This window comes from Podarcis pityusensis, assembly GCF_964106645.2.
Source record: "Podarcis pityusensis genome assembly, chromosome: 9".
Taxonomy (NCBI): Eukaryota; Metazoa; Chordata; class Lepidosauria; order Squamata; family Lacertidae; genus Podarcis; species Podarcis pityusensis.
In genome coordinates this window covers 77223015-77246723 of record NC_138034.1, presented here as the reverse complement: position 1 = coordinate 77246723, position 23709 = coordinate 77223015, and the positions used below count along the sequence as shown (strand labels likewise).

The 23709-nt window shown below is 48.9% G+C and overlaps 1 protein-coding gene across 3 annotated transcripts in view; it reads left to right on the top strand.

The window, feature by feature from the left end:
• Positions 1–23709, top strand: part of SFXN5 (sideroflexin 5) — a 95895-nt gene that overhangs the window by 9813 nt on the left and 62373 nt on the right. For all 3 annotated transcript variants that reach the window (XR_013990480.1, XM_081021095.1, XM_081021094.1), the window contains exon 3: positions 18360–18437. Coding sequence is in view for 2 of the 3 variants with exons in the window: in XM_081021095.1 (XP_080877221.1) it covers positions 18360–18437 (78 nt within the window). In the remaining variant the exon portion in view is untranslated. The remainder of the gene's footprint in view (positions 1–18359; positions 18438–23709) is intronic.

The window sequence follows — 23709 nt, the reverse complement described above, 5'->3', positions numbered from 1 at the left end:
AAATTCCCCTAGGCCAGCTCCTATAAAGTAACCAATTTCAAAAGCTTCCACTAGGGGAGAACAGATTGTATTTGTATCGGTCAGTATGTCCTCTTTTAAACACAGTTTCAATAATCCGGTTAGTTTAAATTTTCAGTTACTTTCCTCCTTTTTAAAAAACAACCGGAGACAGTAGAAACAATGTATTTCTCTTATTTAACTAGCTGTCAATGGACGTTCTAAACGCTGTCAATGAACATTCAAAAAAAAAAGAAAAAAAAAGTCAGTCTTACTAGCAGCCCGTTTCCAGGGTCAGAGCGTTTTAAGTGTTTTAAGCCTCTTCGCTCTCTCCCGCAGGCATACTCAATCCGCAACTTCCCCCTCTCTTCTCCTGCCTCCAAGAGGGGGTTTAATGTTCTTTACCATTGGAAATTTGATCTTTTACAAAAGACCTTCCAGGACTCCAGCTTGCAACTTCATTGCCTCAGTCTATTTACAAAAAGGGAAGGCGGACTTCCTGTTTTGAACCTCCCCGTTACAATACCAAATTAAGCTTTTAGAGATCCAATTCTTCCGTTTCAGCTCTACTCACGGGTAATTCCTTTAAAGTCAAATTGTCCACAGGAAAAGGTCAGCGCTCTCCGGCAACAGCTATGTGGCTTCGCTCCGTGGAAGAAGCAGACGATTCGATGCACCGCGCCGCTCACCCCACGTCGCTCCGGAGCCCCAAAAACCGGGGTTCCCCGCGAGTGGGGGAGGCGCAAAAGGTGCCCGCCGAATCCCACGTTCACAGGCTTCTTCCGCCTGTGATTTTAACGGGTCTCCGCCTTCGCCGTGGCGGCCAGACCCAGATTTCCACGGAGCAGATTCCTCCCGGTCAGAGGAATTCTGCCATTGCTGGAGGCGCCTCCCCCGGAAGTCCCATATTCAGCATCCTTTGGAAGCTGTGCAATGAAGGTACAGTACCAGGGACACCTCTGTGGGGAGGCAGTCCCACAGTTCAGGGGCCACCACAGAGAAGGCCCTCTCCTCCCTGGTCACCCTCCCCAACCTCTGAAGGCAGAGGAACAACCAAAAGGTGCTGATCTAAGCACCTGAGAGGGTCTGTAGGGAAGGAGGCGGTCTTCCAGGTATTTGGGGCCTGAGCCATTTAGGGCTTTGAACACCAACATGAGTACCTTGAATTGGTCTCGGGTATAAGCAGGCAGCCCAGGCAGCTGTTTTAAAGCAAGGGGTGACGTGAGATCTAAATGGAAGCTCCGCCAGTCATCTGTCCGCTGCATTTGGGACAAGGTGGAAGTTTTTGAGTCGTCTTCAAGGGCAGCACCACGTAGAATGTGTTGCGGTATTCCAGTCAGGAAGTTACCAGATCATGTACGTTTCCGAGCACAATTCAAAGTGTTAGTGCTGACCTTTAAAGCCCTAAATGGCCTCGGTCCAGTATACCTGACGGAGTGTCTCCACCCCCATCGTTCTGCCCGGACACTGAGGTCCAGCTCCGAGGGCCTTCTGGCGGTTCCCTCATTGCGAGAAGCCAAGTTACAGGGAACCAGGCAGAGGGCCTTCTCTGGTGGTGGCACCCACCAGATGTCAAAGAGAAGAACAACTACCAGACTTTTAGAAGACATCTGAAAGCAGCCCTGTTTAGGGAAGTTTTTAATGTTTGATGCTGTATTGTTTTTAATATTCAGTTGGAAGCTGCCCAGAGTGGCTGGGGAAACCCAGCCAGATGGGCGGGGTATAAATAATAAAGTATTATTATTAGTAGTAGTAGTAGTAGTACAGTGGGCGAGGAAGCATCTCTGTCTAAAAGTGGGCAAACCAGTTGGAGCAGGAAAAAGGCCACTCCGAACCCCCTGAGCCTCCAGGGACTGTGTTGCATCTTCTCCAGCGAAAGTTCTTACTAGGAGTGTGCACTTCGTGTTGGGAGATAGCATAAATCATAGAGGCCTTCCTGGGTGAGAAACTTGCCAAGTTACAGACATATAGGTGCCTTTTTTGCTGGGTGCCTTTAAAAGGAGAGTGGGCGGGGGGGACGGGACTTAAAGGGACTTGCTTCCCTCCCTTTTGTGGGCAACAAAAGAAAATGCAAACAAGAAAGAAAGAAAGAAAGAGCCTGCAACATTTCAGAAGTATGCGGGCAAGGGCAAATAAGTTACGGTGAATGAAATAAGAAGCTTCAGGCCTGTGTTGTGCTCAGTTGGCACGAAATGTTGCAGAGACCAGGTGCAAAGCTGACTTGACAGGCATGGCTGTGTAGGTAGGCGACACGGAGGCAGAATGACCTGAGTGGCCTGCGCTTTCCAGGGAAGAGCCGCAAGAAGAAGTAGGAGGACAGACAAGAGCAAGGCGGTACAGAAGCCCAGCGTCCCCATCAAGGGAAGTCATCATGCTAGTCTATTCTGCCTTGGTCAGACCACGCCTGGAGTCCCGTGTCCAGTTCTGGGTGCCACAAGCAGGAATGTGTGCAGAGGAGGGCAGCCAAGAGAACCAAGGGTCCAAAAGGCAAGCCTTATGAGGAGCGCTTGAAGGGGCTGGGTATGCTTAGCCTGGAGAAGAGGAGACTGAGAGGAGAGAGGATACTTAGAGGGCAGATGGAAGAAGGAACACACTTGTTTTCTCCTGCTCTGGATGGCAGGACTCAGAACCTGCAAGGAAGGAGATTCTGACTCAACATCAGGTAGAACTTACTGACAGCTGTTCAACAGTGAAACTGCCTCCCTTGGGGGGTTATGGACTATTCTTCCTTGGAGCCTTTTAAGCAGAGGTTGGGTGGCCATCTGTCTGGAATGCTTTAGCTGAAGGGGTTGGACTAGATGACCCATGGAGTCCCTTCCAACTTTCTATGATTCTGCGATACGTCACTGCAACATCCCTTCCTCCAAGCTCTGTGACTGCAGAGCCCTGGCAAAATCATCCCCCCGATTAGAAGCTAGACCTGCCGCTCACAATAGCTGTCTCTCTCCCCACCCTGGTTTCTTCCTTCTATGGCAAGCTTTGGGAGAAATGTTTCAGTATTTGTGGACACACTTCTTAACAGAGTTTTCTCAATGTTTGGCTCTCTGAGGAGTCCCCTCCACATATTAACCAGCCTGTGAAGGTTAGACTGAGCGACACCAGCCATGCCACCAACTGAGCTTCAGGGCTGGAGTGGGGCTTGAACCCTGGTCCTCCCCCAATGCTCTTAACCACTACCCCACTCTGGCTCTCGTGCAAGTCGCCCTCCTGCTCAGATTCAGTATTTTGCAGCTCTATCTGCCCCTCTTCTGCCTGTGGCTGCCTGAGCAGCTGCCCCTTTGAAGCAAGCATCCCAGAGCCTTTTCTCGCACAGACAATTTGGCTCCTGAACTGACCATTTACTTTATGAGCGTATTAGAGTCCAATTCTCTGCGCGCCAGGTTGAGAACATCCCCGGCAGGGATTTTATTTGTGCTTCTTCCACAATTGATTGGCTTAATTTGAGAGCAGGCAGCTAAGATGGATAGGATGGGTTCCTGCGAGCCTCTTTGGGCACCCGCCCGAGAGAACTGCAGCGGAGAAAACTGCTGTTCGGAGGGTTTAATACTGGCGATGATAGCTTCGTTTATGAAACACAAGCTGCAGTGAAATCTGTAATCAATTTTCAGGGATGCGCGCGGAAGGCGAGACGTGCTGTAGCAGGGACGCCTTGGCTTGGCCTGAGAACTGCATGAGCCTTCAGGAAGGTGAATGGGAGCAGGGGAAGGGATCCTCTCCCAGCCAAGGCAAATGCAGCTCCAAACCCCACACGGATCCGTTTGGGGTGAGCCCCTTGTGTGGCAACGTTTTATATGTAGGGCTGCCTCTGAGGACGGTTCGGAAAATTTCACTGGTGCAGAATTGAGCAGCCAGGTTGCTCCCTGGGGCAGTCTGACTGCACCGGCTGCCAATTAGTTTCCGGGTCCAATTCAAAGTGCTGGTTTTGAACTATAAAGCCTTACATGGCTCAGGACTGCAATAACCTAAGGACTGCCTCTCTCCGTATGAACCTGCCTGGGTCCCGTGATCGTTTTCTCAGGCCCATCTTCAAGAGACTCTTCTGTGAGAGGTCCAGAGGGTGGCAACACGAGAACAGGGCCTTTTCTGCAGTGGCTCCCTGCTTGTGGACCGCTCTCCCCAGGAAATGCGGCAGTTGCCTTCATTACACACCTTAAAGTGCCAGGCCAGCCCGAGAGCCACTGTTGGTCGGAAGAGACAGTAGTGGCGCTCGAATCCTGCTTGTGGGCTTTGCAGAAAAGGCCTCTGGTTGGTCCCTCGGAGGACAGAATGCTGGCCTAGATGGGCTGTTGGCCTGACCCAGCAGGCTCTTCTTGTGTTCTTACATGGTATGGCTAAGCTAGATGACCCCACCAGAAGGCAGCCTAGGTTTCTTTGCACTCTTTGCAAACTGGTGACATCTGGCCAGGCAGCAAGAGGCCCTTGCCCACTCTCCTTTCATTAGAAGAGCGCTGCACTGGGGTTTGGGTTTGCCTTCAAGACAGCTCCCTTGCAGAGTTGCTTCCTCCCGTTGGGAGAGAGTGGGCCACTCTGCCTTCTAAGACGGATCTGCCTCTGTGACTGGAGAATGCTGTGCTTTTATGCATTTTTGCCATATGCTTTTGGGAGGTTTGTGTGTCCCATGCGGTTCAGGGGGGTGGGAGTTCAGGGGGCACGTGCAGCTGGGAGGCAGGACATTGACCATCCACCTCCCTCCCAAGGTGGGCCTGCGTGCTGCTCTGCTCTGCACCCGTGCCAAGACAAAGGGGCCGATCCTTTCTGCTGCTTTGACATTTCCCCCATCCTGGTGTTAACGTGACTTAAGAGCTTTAGCACTTAACTAGCACTTTACATCTCCAAGGTGCTGCTTAATTAATCCTCACTGTGAGGTAGGCACTAAGTATTACATTATGTTATAATTGCACTTTGCAGTGAGTAAACTGACAAAAATTAAGGAGAAGTGCCTCACCCAAGAACTGAGGCGGCAGCGACTGCAGAGCTGGAAGGAGAGGATTCCCCCTCGCTCTCAGCCGCTTTCTCCTTCCTGGTACTCTGTGGCTGTGCAGGCGTTCCCGTTCTGGAGGGCTTGTTCTACAACGAGTAAAGGAAATAATGGCCAGGAGAAGAAAGCCAGGAACCAGGGAGAAATGGCTGGTGGTCTCCATTGCACATTACATGTGGAAAGCAGATTGCAGTTCTCCTTCTTCCATGTAGGGTGGGGGAATGGAGACGCTGCAGGGGTTCTTGGACTCCAAATCCCAACAGGCCAGCAGCCAGTATGGCCAGTGGTAAGTAAGCAAGGATGTAGTGATGTATGGAAGTGAGAGCTGGACCATTAAGAAGGCTGATCGCTGAAGAATTGATGCTTTTGAATTCTGGTGCTGGAGGAGACTCTTGAGAGTCCCATGGACTGCAAGAAGATCCAACCTCTCCATTCTGAAGGAAATCAGCCCTGAGTGCTCACTGGAAGGACAGATCCTGAAGCTGAGGCTCCAAGACTTTGGCCACCTCATGAGAAGAGAAGACTCACTGGAAAAGACCCTGATGCTGGGAAAGATTGAGGGCACAAGGAGAAGGGGACGACAGAGGATGAGATGGTTGGACAGTGTTCTCGAAGCTACCAGCATGAGTTTGACCAAACTGCGGGAGGCAGTGGAAGACAGGAGTGCCTGGCGTGCTCTGGTCCAGGGGGTCACGAAGAGTCGAACACGACTAAACGACTCAACAACAACAAAGCAAGGATGGGAAATGTAGTCTAGCAATGTATGGGGCCCACCCCACCGGTTCCCTACCCCTGATGTCGTGTAGGCTGGAAAAACCACAAAGAGCCCTGTGGCACCCAGGAGACACGTTGGCAATGGTGTAAGGGTTTCCAGACTGGAACCCATCTCTGTCTCACGTCACGCCAGGCTTCTGATGAAGCAGATTCTTGCAGCAGCAGCAACAGCGTTGGCCGTTGTCAGTTTTCTGATCTGGCCACGAGACTCTTGTTTGGGGTCAAGCACATTTCTTACAGCACAAGACCTCCAGGGACCAGAGCCCCCTTCGTGGGGTGGCTCATTTGGCAGTTCTGTGTACCCACGTCGGTGCAGAGAGAGAAATCATGGAAGGTCAGGTGAAAACGCAGAGCAAAAAATAAGGAGCCCAGGCTGGACTACATCAAAGCTTGACTGCATGCAAAGTGAGCCTGGAGTCACGATTCAGCTCAGGTGACCAGAGATACTTGTGCGCTGACTAGGCTTTTGTGGGCGAATGGCTCCTTTGCAAGGTCGTAAGTGGGATGTGAAGAGGTTTGAAGGGCTGCTGAAGAAAGATAAAGAAGCACCAGCGAAGGATTTGTTTGCTTAGAAACAAATGTGCTTATTTATTTTGTAGTTTACCTGACACGGGGCAATTCCCCGCGGAACTTGCAATCAAGTTTGGAAGCCGACCAGATTGTTAAAACGTCCAACAATTAAACCAATTCCATACCTGAAAAAGCACCAGCTTCCATCGGGGGAAAGTGCGCTGTTCATGTGGCAGCCTTTTCTGCACATTGGCTTGGCAGGACTTTTGAGCAAATGTGAATCAGAATGGGATGCAAATCTCACTGAAAGTTGTTCTCTTTTGCGGCCCGTGGTGGGTTTTTTCTTAAGTAAATGGAAGGGTTTGGGGAGCGTTCATGTACCAGACAAAGAAGCAGGTCTCTGCACCCAGGCACATTTGCTGGAGCTGCATGCAGATTGGACCCAGATCTGAAGGCACGCATCATCTACCCACATTGTATTGCTTTGAGCAGGGTGTTTATCTGGATGAATTGGGCTGTGCGTGCAATTTCAAAGAATCAGAGAATCGTAGATTTGGGAAGAACCCCAAGGCCTATTTAGTAAAAACCCCTGCAATGCAGGAATCTCAACCAGAGCATCCATCTCAGAGCCATCAAGCAATCGGTCCAACGGTAGTTGGATGGAGATGCCCTTTCATACACCAAACATTTAATTCCAAAGATCTCCCAAGGAGCAGCTCTGTGTGGGAGCTGTTTGGGGTTGTGCCGCCAGAGGGGATTCTGGACTAGAGGTACCAGATTCCTGGCTTGGTCTGCCTGCCCCTGCGACCTTCTCCTGGGGGCTAAGTCCTCCTTCCCCTCCCTCTCAGCTATGGAATCCCTGACAGATGCATAAATGAATCTGCAACTGCCCTCTTTCTCCCTTATCGCCCTGGCAGTGCAAAACTTCCAACTTTCTGAACTGATCAAGTTCCCTGGCGCAGGCGGAAGCCGTGCCCACGTCCTGGCAGGTGTGAGACTGCAGGGCTTAAAATTAGGCCTTTAATTGCTTGTAATGAAACTCTGTTGGGGTAGCTGAGGAGATCAGCGGATATTTTTGCGAAGCTAATTTGGTCCATGTGACATTTCCTTGGACAGATTGCTGCTAACGCACAGCAGGGACTGTGGCGGCTGAGCCAGCCGAGAGCAGAAGGGAACAGGATGTGTCTTCGCTTGGTCTTCTCAGACAATCCCTCTAGACCACTGGCCTGAGCATGGCAGGCACTGGAGAAGTCTGATGCCGTTTGCACAGGGGAGCCTCTTGCCTGCTGCGTGTGGGCCTCGTAGGATCATGGCCTCAAGTGGGTTCCCTTTGCCTCCCCTGGATGCTGGCCTCTGGCTCCCTCTCTCTCTCAGGGCCCCTGGAGGTGCTTATTTCGCAGGGGCCCTCCAGTGGCGCACTTACCGTATTTTTCGCTCTATAAGACGCACCAGACCACAAGACACACCTAGTTTTGGGAGGAGGAAAACAAGAAAAAAATATTCTGAATCTCAGAAGCCAGAACAGCAAGAGGGATCGCTGTGCAGTGAAAGCAGCAATCTCTCTTGCTGTTCTGGCTTCTGGGATAGCTGCGCAAGCCTGCATTCGCTCCATAAGACGCACACACATTTCCCCTTTTTAGGAGGGAAAAAGTGAGTCTTATAGAGCAAAAAATACGGTACTTTTATTTACTGTATTTTTCGCTCCATAAGACACACTTTTTTCCTCCTAAAAAGTAAGGGGAGATGTCTGTGCGTCTTATGGAGTGAATGTGTGGTCAATCACTGGCTCCCTTTCTGGCCCAGGCCTCCATTGTTGAATGTTCTGCAGACGGAGGCTGTTTGTTTCCCCAGCGATATGTGACTGGCTGATTAGATTATCTGTCTGGAAACTGTAGAAACTGCTCCCTTTCCTTTCCTAATAGAAGCTGCAGAACAGTGAGTTGAACCCCATAAAAACAGGGTTTTTTCCCTTTGCAAAGTAAGCTCAACAACTTTGAGCTGATCCTCAAAAAAGGGGCTTTTCCCCTTTGCAAAAGAAGCTGCACAACTGTGAGCTGATCTCCCCAAAACGGGGCTTTCCCCCTTTCCTCCTCTAAAAACTAGGTGTGTCTTATGGTCAGGTACGTCTTATGGAGCAAAAAATACGGTATTTATTGAATTTATATACTGCCCTATACCCGCAGGTCTCAGGGTGGTTCACAGGTCCTACACTACACAGTTACTCATAGTCCCTAAATTTATTAAGAGAAAGGCTACTTCAGTGCAATCCTATGAATTTCTACTAAGTCCCACTTAGTTCAATGAGTCTCTCCCCAGGTGTAGGATTGCAGCCTAAGCCGACTGCTTAAAGTCTCTCAATGTACAAAAGTTGGGTATGTAGTAAAAAAACCCACAATGCTATTACGGTACAAGTTAGCCGAGCGTAGAGCTGTCATTCACTAAAATAAAACAGAATAAGACAATCAATTAAAGCATTTCAGAAATACTGACCTTTGGGAATCTAGCTAAAGTTGAATTTATCCTGGAACCTAGTTAGGAAGTACAAGAGCCCAGACAATTTTAAGGTAGAAGATTTCAACTGATAACATTTGGTGCCCTGTGTTTTTAAAACACATACAAAATAAGACTTGTTAAAATACCCGTTCTGTATTTGTAAGAAGCTGGTCGCTTTGGGAGGGGCCACCTGCACTTTGGAACTCCCTGCCACTTGATATGCTCTACTCTTTACGGTGCCTGCTAAAACATTCTTGTTTAGACAAGGCTTTCCGGATGCTTAGTAATCTGGTGTGAATTTTAACCTGTTTTAGTATTTTAACTTTTTGAATTCTGGTGTTGGAGGAGACTCTTGAGAGTCCCATGGACTGCAAGAAGATCCAACCTCTCCATTCTGAAGGAAATCAGCCCTAAGTGCTCACTGGAAGGAAGCTGAGGCTCCAAGACTTTGGCCACCTCATGAGATGAGAAGACTCCCTGGAAAAGACCCTGATGTTGGGAAAGATGGAGGGCACAAGGAGAAGGGGACGACAGAGGACGAGATGGTGGGACAGTGTTCTCGAAGCTGCCAGCATGAGTTTGACCAAACTGCGGGAGGCAATGGAAGACAGGAGTGCCTGGCGTGCTCTGGTCCAGGGGGTCACAAAGAGTCGGACACAACTAAATGACTAAACAACAAGTATTTTAACTTTTTTATGTTTGCTGTAATTTTTAATTGATTTTGTTGTTTTATCTTCTCGTAAACTGCTTTGAGGGTTGGGTTTTTTGGTTTTCTTACAATCTAGCGGTATATGAATTTTATGCAATAAATAAGTAAATAAATAATGTGGTGAAGACACACACAGTTCCACAAAGGAGCCTGGTTATGGGGATGCTGGCAGCTTCTCCTTTCCATCGGTGAAAGGAGGCGAGGTGCTTGGCTGTGGAGAAAGAGTCGTCCGCAGCAGAGGCCTGGGAGGCTCCCGGAGGGGCCTGGCAGCTCTGATGCAGCCCCCAGGCCACCTGCGGGGAGAGAAGAGGGTGAAGAAAGCCCAGCACCTCCTTTCCATTGAAGGGGGAGCCCTGCTGCTGGCGAACATCGCGTCCTCGCGGCTGCTGGCACTGCCAGAACCTGGACCCCATGCCAAAAGCAGCCCCCGGAAGTGGGAGCCCCCGCTGCTTCTTTTCAGCTCCGTCCTCTGCTGAACCTTCTCTGGTCTGGACTGGTCCTTTTTGTCCATTCGGGTTTTATTTTTGACTCTCTGGTGCCAAAGAAGGGATAAGGTAACGTACAAACGTTTGAAGCAGAGATTGGACATGGTTTGCATGTGCCATTTGTCCTATTCAGAACTATTGGCTTTGGCCAGGGTTGTTGTTAACAGCGACGACAAAGGATTCCTCAGTTAAGGTGGATGGGGAGGGGGGACAGAGGACAGGGCCATTCATTTATTTGTAAACCCCCCCCCCCCATGATTCCATTCAGAGGAGCACAGTGTGCCATGTAGATCCCTTGCAAAGAAGAACAACTCCTGCTAGGTAATCCCAGCATTGAAAACATACCAGCAGCAAGTGCAAAGAGCTCCTCGAATGCTAAGTAGACCATTCTTGTTTGCTTTGCTTTTTGTGTGGAACTGGGTCACTTCCCTCGGCTCCTTAGTTACCGTCCACTCACTTGCCTCTCTCTCTGCACGGGCACAAACGGCGCCAGAAGGATTGTCAGTCCTTCAAAATCTAGGTGTGTGTTGGGGCAGGCTTCTGGCTTTCCTCCTCTAGATCGTGGGTCAACTGGTCTCTTTCACGCCCTTTTATTTTATTGCAAACTTTTCCATGCCTTTTTTTTAAAGGTATTTTGTCTCGGGAGCTGCATCTGGTTTAAATGGGAGGAAAATAATCTCATTTTCGTGGCAGGGAAGGAAAGGGCCAGCAAGGTTTTCAGCTCCATCCCAACCCTCCCTCCTTGCGAAAATTAAAATGCAGATTTGCTACTGACGTTTCTCCTGGAAGGAAGCAACCACACTGTAGTTTATCTTGGTTAAACAGGCTGGGTCCACAACAAGCATGGGGCAGGGAGGAGCCTCCCTTTCTGAGCGGGTGTGGAGGACGCTAGCGGTGTGCCCAGGCAGCCTCATTGCCTGACCCTCCTCTCTGCGTGTGCTTGGGTGCAAATTGGAGGTTTCTCTGGCGACTGCTGTCCAGCGGCCTTGGAGGTGATGCTCTCCCCATGCTCAGCAGTCAGTTCCAAGCCCTGAACCTGATCCAGCTCCCAACTGGGAGCCTGCAACCTCCAACTCAGTGCCCAGATCACTGCTGCATCCAGGGGGTCCCAATAGTGCCCCCTCTGCCCTTCTTGCTCTTGACTGTTGTGGCTGCCTTTCAGGAACTTGTCTGCAGAGGCAGAGCCTGTTATTTGGAGTGCCGAAGAAGCATTGCTTAATTCCCTCCTGCATTCCTTCTAGGAAGCTGATCTCCCCGGCCGGCACGGAACTGGAATATTGCTGTATGTCTGGGTACAATGTGCTTGGCATGTCACTTCTGCGGATTAGTCTTCGATTAGTCTTCCTTCAAAGAAAGGCTCAACAGCTTGCGGTGCTAATCTCTGCAGGATTTGCCCCCAAGGATGTGCTGGCCTCGGAAGGCAAGAGGACTCTCGGAAGGGTCTGTCTTTGCCGCAAACAGGGTGGAACGGGTTCCTGATGCCCACGTGCCCTTCTTGCCCTAGCCCCTCACCCCAGACTTGCTTTGGTGTGGGAACCCCGTTCTGGAGGCTAGCGAGCGTTGCATTGCAGGGGGTTGGAGTAGATGACCCCGGGAGTCCCTTCCAACTCTATGATTCTGTGCTTCTTGTGGGCAGAGTGACATCGCACAGGACCAAAGGTTCACTTAGGAGGCGCCAGAGGGAGGCGGAAATGGCAACCAGCGTGTGGCTTCTGGCTCTTGCCAGAAGAACTATACAACTTGTAGAAGACATCTGAAGGCAGCCCTGTATCAGGAAGTTTTTAATGTTTGATGCTTTATTCTGTTTTAATAAAAATAATAATAAATTTTTATTTATACCCCGCCCTCCCCAGCCAAGACTGGGCTCAGGGCGGCTAACACCAGATATAAAAAAAATCCTTTCTGTAGCACCTTAAAGACCAACTAAGTTAGTTCTTGGTATGAGCTTTCGTGTGCAAGCACACTTCTTCAGATACACTGAAACAGAAGTTACCAGATCCTTCTATATATTGAGAAGGTGGGGAGGGGTATTACTTAGAAGGGTGGTGGGAATCGGAGATTGGCAGATAGCTGAGATGAGCCTGTTGACGACTCTTAACGACTGTAATAGGTCTTACAGGAAAAGGCAAGGGGTGAGAAGGTGAGAAATGGCTTAGTCATGTATAATGAGATAAGAATCCGATGTCTCTGTTCAGACCAGGTTTCTCCATTGTTTTAAGTTTGGTAATGAGTTGTAATTCAGCAGCTTCTCTTTCCAGTCTATTTCTGAAATTCCTTTGTAGTAAAACAGCTACTTTGAGATCTTGTATAGAATGTCCTGGGAGATTGAAGTGTTCTCCTACTGGTTTCTCTGTTTTGTGATTCTTGATGTCAGATTTATGTCCGTTTATTCTTTGGCGTAAGGTTTGGCCTGTTTGTCCAATATAGAGAGCTGAAGGACACTGTTGGCATTTGATGGCATACACAATGTTAGACGATGAGCAATTAAATAGTCCCGAGATGGTATGTGTGATGTTGTTGGGGCCAGTAATGGTGTTGTCCGGGTGTATGTGGCAGCAAAGTTGGCATCTGGGTTTATTGCAGGCTCTGGTGCCAGTGTCCGTGTTAAGTCTGGTTGTAGTATTATTGTGGGTTAGGAGTTGTTTAAGATTGGGTGGCTGTCTGTAGGCAATGAAAGGTCTTCCTCCCAGAGCTTGAGAAAGAGAACTGTCATTGTCCAGGAGAGGTTGTAGATCTCTGATGATGCGTTGAACTGTTTTAACTTGGGAGCTGTATGTGATGACTAGTGGAGTTCTGTTATTTTCTTTTTTGGGTCTGTCTTGCAGCAAGTTCTCTCTGGGTATCAGTCTGGCTCTGTTGATCTGTTGTCTAACTTCATCTGCTGGGTATTTTAGTTCTGAGAAGGTTTGCTGTAGATCTCTTAGGTGAGAGTCTCTGTCTGTAGAATTGGAACAGATGCGGCTGTAACGTAGTGCCTGGCTATATACAATGGACTGTTTGGTATGTTTGGGATGGTAGCTAGAGGCATGTAGATATGTTTGTCGGTCAGTTGGTTTACGGTATAAGGTGGTGTCTATGTGTCCATCCTGTATTTTTATAGTAGTGTCCAAAAAATGTATTTCTTGCATAGATTGATTCATTGTAAGGTTGATTGTGGGGTGAAAATCATTGAATTTCTGGTGAAAGGTGTCCAGGGTCTGTTGACCATGTGTCCAGATGATAAAAATATCGTCAATGTATCGTAGGTACAAGAGAGGTTTGAGTGGGTAGGAGTTTAGGAAACGTTGTTCTAAATCTGCCATGAAGATGTTGGCATACTGTGGGGCCATGCGGGTGCCCATTGCTGTGCCGCTGATCTGAAGGAACAGGTCATTACCGAATTTGAAGTTGTTGTGGGTAAGGACAAATTGGCAGAGTTTGGTGGCAAGGTCCGCTGTGGTTTTATCTGAAATGGTGTTCCTTATAGCTTGTAAACCATCGTTGTGTGGGATGTTGGTATACAGAGATTCCACGTCCATAGTAGCTAGTATAGTATTGTTGGGAAGATTATTTAAAGATTGTATTTTCCTCAGAAAATCTGTGGTGTCACGTACATAGCTGGGAGCACTGATGGCATATGGTTTCAGAACAGAGTCCATATAACCGGAGACACCCACTGTAATAGTGCCAATACCTGAAATGATGGGGCGTCCTGGATTTCCTGGTTTGTGTATTTTTGGTAGAAGATAGAAAGTTCCTGGTCGAGGTTCTGTTGGTGTGTTGGTGAGGATCTGTTCTTGGATGTGTGGGGGTAGCTCCTTAACAATCTTGTTCAGTTCTTTCTTGTATTCTTGTGTGGGGTCTGAGTCCAATTTTGTGTAAAAGGCGGTATTGGAAAGTTGTCTGCGAGCCTCCTGAATGTAGTCAGTTTTGTTCATGATGACGACAGCTCCCCCTTTGTCTGCTTCTTTAATTATAATGTTTGGGTTGTTTCTGAGATTATCTATGGCTCTCCTTTCAGCATGGTTTAGATTTTGTTGTAAGCGATGGTGTTTTCTGGTTACATCTGTTTGGATTCTGTGGCGGAAGCAGTCAATGTACAAGTCCAGTGTGGTATTGCGTCCATCAGGAGGGGTCCATGTGGAGTCCCTTTTTGTGTAACACTTTTTCAGTGGTAGTTGGTGGTCAGTGTTCTGTTGGGAGGGTGGTTGTTGTTCTCCAGTGGGTTGAGAGGTGTTGTGTTGTGAAGTTGTTGTTTGTTCTGATTTGTCTTGTTGTTGTGTGTGTTGAAAATACTCCTTCAGGCGTAAACGGCGGAAAAATGCTTCCAAGTCCCCGTAGAACTGGATCATGTGTGGGGATTTGGCAGGGCAGAATGACAGTCCACGTGAAAGGACCTTCAGATCAGCGGCACAGCAATGGGCACCCGCATGGCCCCACAGTATGCCAACATCTTCATGGCAGATTTAGAACAACGTTTCCTAAACTCCTACCCACTCAAACCTCTCTTGTACCTACGATACATTGACGATATTTTTATCATCTGGACACATGGTCAACAGACCCTGGACACCTTTCACCAGAAATTCAATGATTTTCACCCCACAATCAACCTTACAATGAATCAATCTATGCAAGAAATACATTTTTTGGACACTACTATAAAAATACAGGATGGACACATAGACACCACCTTATACCGTAAACCAACTGACCGACAAACATATCTACATGCCTCTAGCTACCATCCCAAACATACCAAACAGTCCATTGTATATAGCCAGGCACTACGTTACAGCCGCATCTGTTCCAATTCTACAGACAGAGACTCTCACCTAAGAGATCTACAGCAAACCTTCTCAGAACTAAAATACCCAGCAGATGAAGTTAGACAACAGATCAACAGAGCCAGACTGATACCCAGAGAGAACTTGCTGCAAGACAGACCCAAAAAAGAAAATAACAGAACTCCACTAGTCATCACATACAGCTCCCAAGTTAAAACAGTTCAACGCATCATCAGAGATCTACAACCTCTCCTGGACAATGACAGTTCTCTTTCTCAAGCTCTGGGAGGAAGACCTTTCATTGCCTACAGACAGCCACCCAATCTTAAACAACTCCTAACCCACAATAATACTACAACCAGACTTAACACGGACACTGGCACCAGAGCCTGCAATAAACCCAGATGCCAACTTTGCTGCCACATACACCCGGACAACACCATTACTGGCCCCAACAACATCACACATACCATCTCGGGACTATTTAATTGCTCATCGTCTAACATTGTGTATGCCATCAAATGCCAACAGTGTCCTTCAGCTCTCTATATTGGACAAACAGGCCAAACCTTACGCCAAAGAATAAACGGACATAAATCTGACATCAAGAATCACAAAACAGAGAAACCAGTAGGAGAACACTTCAATCTCCCAGGACATTCTATACAAGATCTCAAAGTAGCTGTTTTACTACAAAGGAATTTCAGAAATAGACTGGAAAGAGAAGCTGCTGAATTACAACTCATTACCAAACTTAAAACAATGGAGAAACCTGGTCTGAACAGAGACATCGGATTCTTATCTCATTATACATGACTAAGCCATTTCTCACCTTCTCACCCCTTGCCTTTTCCTGTAAGACCTATTACAGTCGTTAAGAGTCGTCAACAGGCTCATCTCAGCTATCTGCCAATCTCCGATTCCCACCACCCTTCTAAGTAATACCCCTCCCCACCTTCTCAATATATAGAAGGATCTGGTAACTTCTGTTTCAGTGTATCTGAAGAAGTGTGCTTGCACACGAAAGCTCATACCAAGAACTAACTTAGTTGGTCTTTAAGGTGCTACAGAAAGGAATTTTTTTATTTCGACTATGGCAGACCAACACGGCTACCCATCTGTAACTGGAACCAGATATAAAACAATTGATTAAAATGCAACTTAAAAACAAGATTAAGTACAACATTAAAATGCAGCCTCAGTTCGGTAGAAACTCAAATAAAAAACTTTTTGGGGAATGAAAACGTCAAGTCTTCACCAAGGCCAACTATCCAGACTGGTCCTACGTGGGCCAGAAAAAGCCAGGGAAGTCCCCAAATAGGAGTTCCATCACAGAAGGAGAAAGGAAAGAGGGGAAGGGGATCAAGTGGATTCCAAGCCAAAGGCCAGGCAGAACAACTCTGTCTTACAGGCTCTGCGGAAAGAAATCAGATCCTGCAGGGCCCTGGTCTCATGGGGCAGAGCGTTCCACCAGGCCGGGTCCAGTGTTGAAAAGGCCCTGCCTCTGGTTGAGGCTAGTCTGACTTCCTTAGGGGACCTCTAGGGTGTTGCTATGTATGGACCTTAAGGTCCTCTGTGGGGCATACAGGGAGAGGTGGTCCCGTGGGTACGAGGGTCCTAGGCTGTGATATTTTAGATATTCTGTCAGCTGCCCAGAGTGGCTGGGGAAACCCAGCTAGATGGGCGGGGTATAAACATAAATAAATGTTGTTGTTGTTGTTGTTGCCAGCTTCCCTGGAATGCTCTGGCTCTTGGCATGAAAACTCTGCCTTGCTCAAAGGTCCAGCAAGGCTTGGATTCTGGGCTAACGCTTAATGGCGCCCGTACGCAGTGAGCAAGGTGCCATAAGGACACTGGCCCTTTTCATGGGACGGAATGACCTGTGGTCTCCTGGCTGCCACCTCTTTGCTCTTCCAAGGCACGCTTTGGGTGTCCAGGTGAGCCGGTCAGCGTAGACCAAGGGAAGCTTTCCTACGACTCCCATCACCCTGGATCATGGCCAGCTCTTCCTATGTTCTTTCATTTGAAAGTCCACCAAAGGGCCAAAGCACAGTGGCAGACCACAGGCGCAGGGTACCGAGGGACCATTGCTCTGACTTGGTGTAAACTAACGTCCTGTGTTCAGAATCTCAATTTTTCTATAACTAGCTTTCAGGAGGACGTGGTAGCACTAGATGCATTGCATTTTATCGTTTTGGTCTGATGAAAAGCCAGCAGCGAATGTCTTAGGTTAGTGAGCGCCCAGGCGGGCAGCGCGTTGGCTGGGTGGGGAGTTCATTAGCTCTCTAAAAAGCCCCCTCTCTGCTGCACCTCCAGCTCTCAGGTTGGCGCCCTTTCCTGCAGTTTCCCAAGCAAACTGCAAAGCTGCCTTTGATGCTGCAATGAAAAAGGAAGAAAGAGATCTCCGTGCAATTATTGGGAGCCTGAGGAAGGAGCAAGCTGGGTGGCAAAACACGAAGAGAAGGTCTCCTCCTCCTCCTCCTCCTCCTCCTCCTCCTCCTCCTCCTCCTCCTGTGGGGCTCCAGTAGCCAAAACCTTTGGAGCCAACTGGATTCTTTTTCCTAAAAGGCCTTTTCTTCAAAACTTGCCGTAAACTTTGATAAAGTGACAGCAGTGTTCAAACTTGAGCTTTTGTGTTGCATCATTTTTTTACATTTAGCATAATTCTTCAGTGGGAATTGTTCAGTTATAAATCCATTGCTGCGAGCTGCCCCAAGTGCTGACTGAGGCCAGGAATGCATTCTTACTCTATTTAATTCAAGAAGAACCACTTTGAATCTGGCTGGATGAAGGAGAGGAGGGGACAGAAGGACTTCTCAGGAGATCACGTTGCCCACCTGCTACCCTTGAGGCTGTCAGGGCAGACGGGCCTCTTGATAATTGTATATGACCGCGTGACATTTCCCCCACGGAAACCAGACAGGCACCTGACAGGCCTGAAGTTGCTTCACTTGCTGAAAATGGATTGGTTTTGCCAAGCATTTTTAGCTCATTAATTTGATTCAGTGTTGGTCGTTTCTTCCATATGTTATGATTCTAGAATTTTAAGACTTTATTTTATGATGTTTTAATGATTTTACTGCATTTCACCTTGATTTTTTTAATGAGTTGGTTTATTAAGATTCTTCTAAACTAACAGACAGACAAATGAGAATACTTGGGTAGTTTTGCACAACTTGCGTAATTTCTTCCAATAACAGAACTTTTATTGCTGTAAAACATATATCTAATTTTCTTTGACCTGAGGGAGATTTTTCAGGAACTGTGTAACTGAGGTCTTCCTTGGGCCTGGGGGTGATTTCAGTCTCTTAAACTGGCTCCCTCCACTCCCATGCTTTCCCCCAAAGGGCTTCCTGTGCGGCCAGTCCAGCTCTTTTGCACCTGCAGGATGAGCTGGCATTTCCAGGGTCCCCTTTCCTAGTCCACCTGGTTGCAGAGAACATACTGCCTGTGAGACGGCCAAAGGCACAACTAGACCTTGAGGACAGACAATTCGCAGTTTTAAAATTCAGCTAAGTGACTATGCTGTCTTGGCCATTTGGTGCCCCGGGGTAGTTTCTTGACACCTGGTGTGAGCTGTAGTTCCCCCCCCCCCTTTGTGGAATAGTTGCTGCTAACTCTCCCCTCTGCTTGTTGTTTGTGTGCAGAGTCGTCTTAAAGAAGCTGTGCAGTTGCTGGAGGATTATAAACATGGGACTCTGCCCCCAGGAGTCACCAACAAAGAGGTAACCGATGTGCATGAATCTTTGTACAAGCTTTGCGTAAGCATAAGAACCTACTGATCTGCTGCTATAAGTTCCATGGCCAAAATGTGGTCTGCGCTCTACAGGCGCGTCTGCATCTTCGAGGGTCAGGGGCACATCGGATGTGCTCCCTTCTGCATCGGAAACCCATAATTTAGATCAAGACAAAGATGCATCTAGCCTAGAGCCAAATATTCTCCTCTGTGCGTTCTGATATTGAATAGTTTCTGTATCCTGCTTCACACATCACTCTAAGCCCTGTGGTATGTTTAACCCAGCCTAGAAGGCCAACCATGGTTTGTTTCCCGACAAAAACCACATTGTGAAGCCATGGTTTGTTGATTTCTGGACCATGGCTTGTTTTCACTACTGCTTAGCATTGTATCTGAAGCAAGCAACCTTGCTTAACCATGGTTTGTTTGGCTACCCCAGATGCTCACCAAGCCACAAAGGTGCAAGGCAAAACATAGAAGAATCGTCCGTGAGACAACATGTGGCTTGGGGAAGAAACCCTGGTTAAAACGGCACTATCTGTGTACGCATCCAGCCTCTGAATATTTGCCAGATATTAATTGGGTGTTTTAATATGTGATGTTCATTGATGCTGGACTTTAGTGTTTGAAATTTCACACTTTATTTGACAGCTGACATGCAGTGGTATTTAATGTTTTGACAGTGTTTGTCAGGTTATGAAGTTTCATTTTTGACAGCTGCCAGAATCCAAACAATCAAAAGATGCCAAGAAGTCTATAAAGCATTCGAGTTCTGAGTTCTGAGGTAAAGAAAACCAGATTCAAAATTTGATTCGAGCATTGGACATTTCTGGGGATCCCAAGTTTCTGCCAGATTTTGTTTCAGCACCCTCACATGTAGCCCAATGCCCTTAGGAGCTTGACAGTCCCCAACACCTGGGAAATAGCAGTGTGCTGCCTCTGAATTTGGAGGCTCCGTTTTTAGCTCTCAAGACGGCCGGCCTTCGTAAGCCTTTCCTCCATTGCTCTGCTTAATCCTCTTGAAACCAGTGCTCACCCTCATCTCTTGTGGCAGAGAACCATGGCATAGTTGTGTCCAGGGGTGTGAGCAAACCTGGCGCAAACACAACTTCACAATCGGAAGGGTCTATAATTTTTTCCACTGTGTACTGCCTGCCCCCTGTGCCCATCCCTATGGCGCCAGGGGTGCATGGTTTGGATTTCCATCCATGGGAAGTCTGGACATGACAAGTTGTTGCAGAGAGCATCTGGGAGGGGAGACACATCCTTTCACTTTGCCATGGCTGGGCTGGGATTTGAACTTGGGTTTCTTGTGTCCACAACCAACGCTTTGTCCAGTGACCCCCCCATTGGCTGTGACCACAGATGTTTTGGAGCAAAGTTATTTTCCTCTACAGGAGAGGCTCAAGCCCAAAGATTGACCTCATCACTCCCCAATTCATGGTTCAGCCAGTTCAGGGTTCTTCACTACTGTGGCCAGGAAGGCCTCGTTCAGACAACTTTTGGACAACTGGGATAGAAAACGTTTGCACGAAAACCCTCTGCACCCTCCTGGGTGGGCATCACCACTGAATCGGCTGTGTAGAGGCAGCAGGTTTGCCCTTGTTCAGCCTAACCTACCTGGATGTTGGGAAGAGGCCTCTTTGTCCCAGAAACAAGGGCTACAGGAGCAAGGAAGAAGTGGGGTGGGTGGGAAATGGAGACTTTGCCCGTGGGATGCGGGTGGCAGTTACGCGACGCCAGCTCTGCGCTTGGCGAGTGTCAAGGAGCACCGCCAGGAATGGTGCTGGGTGGCGGCTGTGAGCCAGTAGGCTGTGAGGGAAAGTGCCTTGCCGGCAGATGGGCTAATAAGTGTCTGGCATGTGTCAAAAGCGCAGAGCAGCTGGTGTTTGGGGAAGGCCCCATTGCAGGAGGGGTCTGCTGCTAGCGGGCATTGGTCCCTTTCTTCCACTTGCATCTCCCCCCCCCAATACCGCCAGATGACCCATCTGGCCTCTCCTGGTCCCGTGAAGGTGTGCATGGGGCCAGGTGAGCCACAGCACCACAGTTAGCGCACCGTGAGCAGTTTGTTCCCACAAGCGTTGGGAGTGCCCAGAGACCTTTGAGCGCCTGCCCTCGACTCTGCTCCCTTGGTTGGAGAGCGACCGCCTCCAAATGAGGCAGCCATTGAGCTCTTCTCTGGCCCTTCCTCTACCAGATGAGCTATTATGGGGATGTAACTGAGCAGAAGAACGCTGGGCTCCTTCAACTCTTTAGTCCATGATGATGATGACAATGACTTGATAGTCACTTTGTTACCCAAAGGTCTCTAAGAGACTTGCAGCACCTGTAAAAACATAAGCATAGACATAGTGTACTATTTTTAAAAAAATCATACAAAAGCTACCATGCATTAAAATGTTTTTACACTATGCAAAAACAGAACCACAGGAAGCTTAGGCAGCACACTACTAATGTGCAGAGCAAGGATCTGTTGCATTCTTCTTGTGGCTCCGTATAATGTGATGCACAGTGGCAGTGTTAAATAAATAAATGAAGTAATCCATCCACAAAACAGATCAAAACTTAGCGGCGGCGGGCAACTCAGCAACAGCGTGGAAGCAACTGTGGCAAACCTGCCACAGTCGTTTCTCCAGCTAGTTAGTCACTGCTACTGGAAAAGATGATCCGAAGTGCTTAGAAGGGATTGTTTGTGTCGCAAAAGTGCACTGTAGTTAAGTGTATTTGATTTGTTCTTAACTAGGGACGCTTGGTTCTGTCTGTTCCCATCTCAGCAGTTCACATGGTTGCCACCTCTGTGCTGAAATGCCTGATGATGAGGCGGAGGGATAGAAGGGGCAGCAGGCAGCGTTTCTGAGTCTTCCCGTTTCTCAAAGTATGTGTCAGCAGCTCTGTCATCAGCTGCCTGGAATTAGCCTAAAAAGTTTTTAAAGAGTGGCTGACCGGCCATTTGTCAGGGATTCTTTAGCTGTGATTCCTGGGTTGGAATCTACAATTCTTTGATTTGATGGCATTGCTCCCCCATGTCTTACCCAAGCCACCTGGGATGTGATGCTGGGGGCAAGGAGAGACTATTCTGGGCTGGGCAGCGCTACTGTCTTTGCATCCTGCTTGCGGGGGCTTCCAGGACGCATCTGCTGGAGACACAGTTCTCAAACAGAGGGGCCCTTGGTCTGACCTGGCAGAAGATATCTGACTTCCCTCCTTGTATGCTGGTTCCTGGCTGCTATGGAGGGCTTGAGCATGCTTGGGCAGCCCTCTTCAGCGAGGCCAGGTTGGGATGTGGAGCTGTAGGACAGGCCCCACAGCTCATTAATGACAGAAATGAATGGGGGGAAACGCACGAGGCTCCTCTGCCGTGGAACCAGTGATGAGTGTCCAGCGAACAGCTTGCTGAGGAAGAGGTGTTACCCAATTCCTCCGCTGAAGGCTGCTCATCGGAGCTCGTCCTTGTGTGCCGCTAATGATGGTAACAGGCTGTCGGCGGCCATCGCCAAGGTTTCCCAGCACTGCGTGGGCTGCCGTGGGGAGGAGGAAGTCGGCAGGGCCTGGGCTGCCTTCGTGGCTGCGGGGGCAACTTCTTGGCTCTCCTGCTCAGTTCCAGCTTGTCGTGATCCCTGCTTAGCAGAGCATACAGAAAACGTGACGCTGCAGCCTCCACTAACCTGGCCCCTTCCAGGTTTTGGGGGCTGAATCTCCCATCGCTTGGAGTGTCAGGTGGCCATTTCTGAACCCAGGTAGCCTGATCAGTTTTGTCAACTGATGGGTAACCTCCAGGTTGGACTACTGTAGTGTTCTGTTTGTAGGGCTGCCCCTGAGGTTGACCCGGGTGGCGTGGCTAGAGCAAAATCCCTCTCTTGGCTGCTCCCTGGAGCAGACTCCACTACGCCTCTGCTGGAAGGATTGCACAGGCTGCCAATCTGCTGGACCTGGTGTACGGAGCCCCAGCTTGGGAGCACAGGTTACCTACTAAGTTAATTTGTTTGTGAAGCTTGAGAACTCAGAGGAAGCGCTGAATAGATGTCGCTCTTGTTTAAAGAGAGAGTGAGCAGAAAATAATGACAGCAGACTTTCAAACCTCCTACCAAACCTCCACGGTCCCCTCCTAGGAGTTTCCCCCTTTTGTGGAGGAAGTTTGGAGCTTGTTTTCCAGCCTGCCCAAAGGACCCGCAAGATCAGAGGAGCCACCAAGCATGGCATGTTGAGACATTCTGATAGAGAAGTCTGTGTCTGGATGGCACTAGCTGCCTAGGGCTAAGTTTCTAGGGCTCTCTGGCTTGCAGCTCAGCTTCTTGGCTCTGTGGAGATGCCTGTGAGGCTGGGAACAGGGTCCCTTCTTCCCCCAGTAATAATTTTGGGGGTATTCTCCTCTTCCTTTTGAAAGACAAGGAAGAGGCGACATGATAGAAAGCTTTTATCCCTCTCCCATAAGACTAGAACTCAGGGACAGCCAGTGAAGCTGAATGTCGGAAGCTTCAGGGCAGATAAAAGAAACGACTTCTTCATGCAGTGCATTGTTAAACTATGGAACTCCCTCCCCCAGGAGTTGCTCTTGTGCTGGAATCCTGCTTGGGGTTTTCCAAGAAGAGGCATTTGGTTGGCCACTGTGCAAACAGGAGGCTGGGCTTGAGGAGCCCTCTTTGGCCCGATCCAGGCTCTATTCACCTTCTTATCATATTAACACTGCAGCCAGGGGACTTCCCCATATATTTTCCTGGTGATTAGCCTAGGCTGGTCACTTAGAGCAGGGGTCAGTAAGGTTTACCTCACCTGGGCCGGTTCACTCCAGCAGAGATCCCATCTGCGTGTGCGCCCGGAATTTCCGACGTCTGCGCAAGTGCAGATGCAATTTCTGGTGCCGCGGAAGCGAGTTCCCACACCGCGCTGTGCCAGTTTAGTGCAGCGAGCGGGGACTTGCTGAGCGGTCGGCTCGGTTTGGGGGCGGCTCGTGGGCCGGTTTAACGACCCCTGTGGGCCACTTGTGGCCCATGGGCCTTAGGTTGCTGACCCCTGATTTAGAGGGCCCCTTCCTGCCTCTTCTGTTGCAACACTCCAGTCTATGTAGGTGCAGGAAACTTCACAGCTTTTGGCTCACAGTTGTCAGATGAGGCATGCAGACAAATGTCCTTCCTCATTGAGGAGAGGGCCATTACCCCCAAGCTCTGCCTCCACAGCTTGAGAATCCTGCTTGGATCCTGCCTGCAGGTTTCCCTTGGGCACACCTGTTTGCAACTATGAGAACAGGATGCTGGGCCAGATGG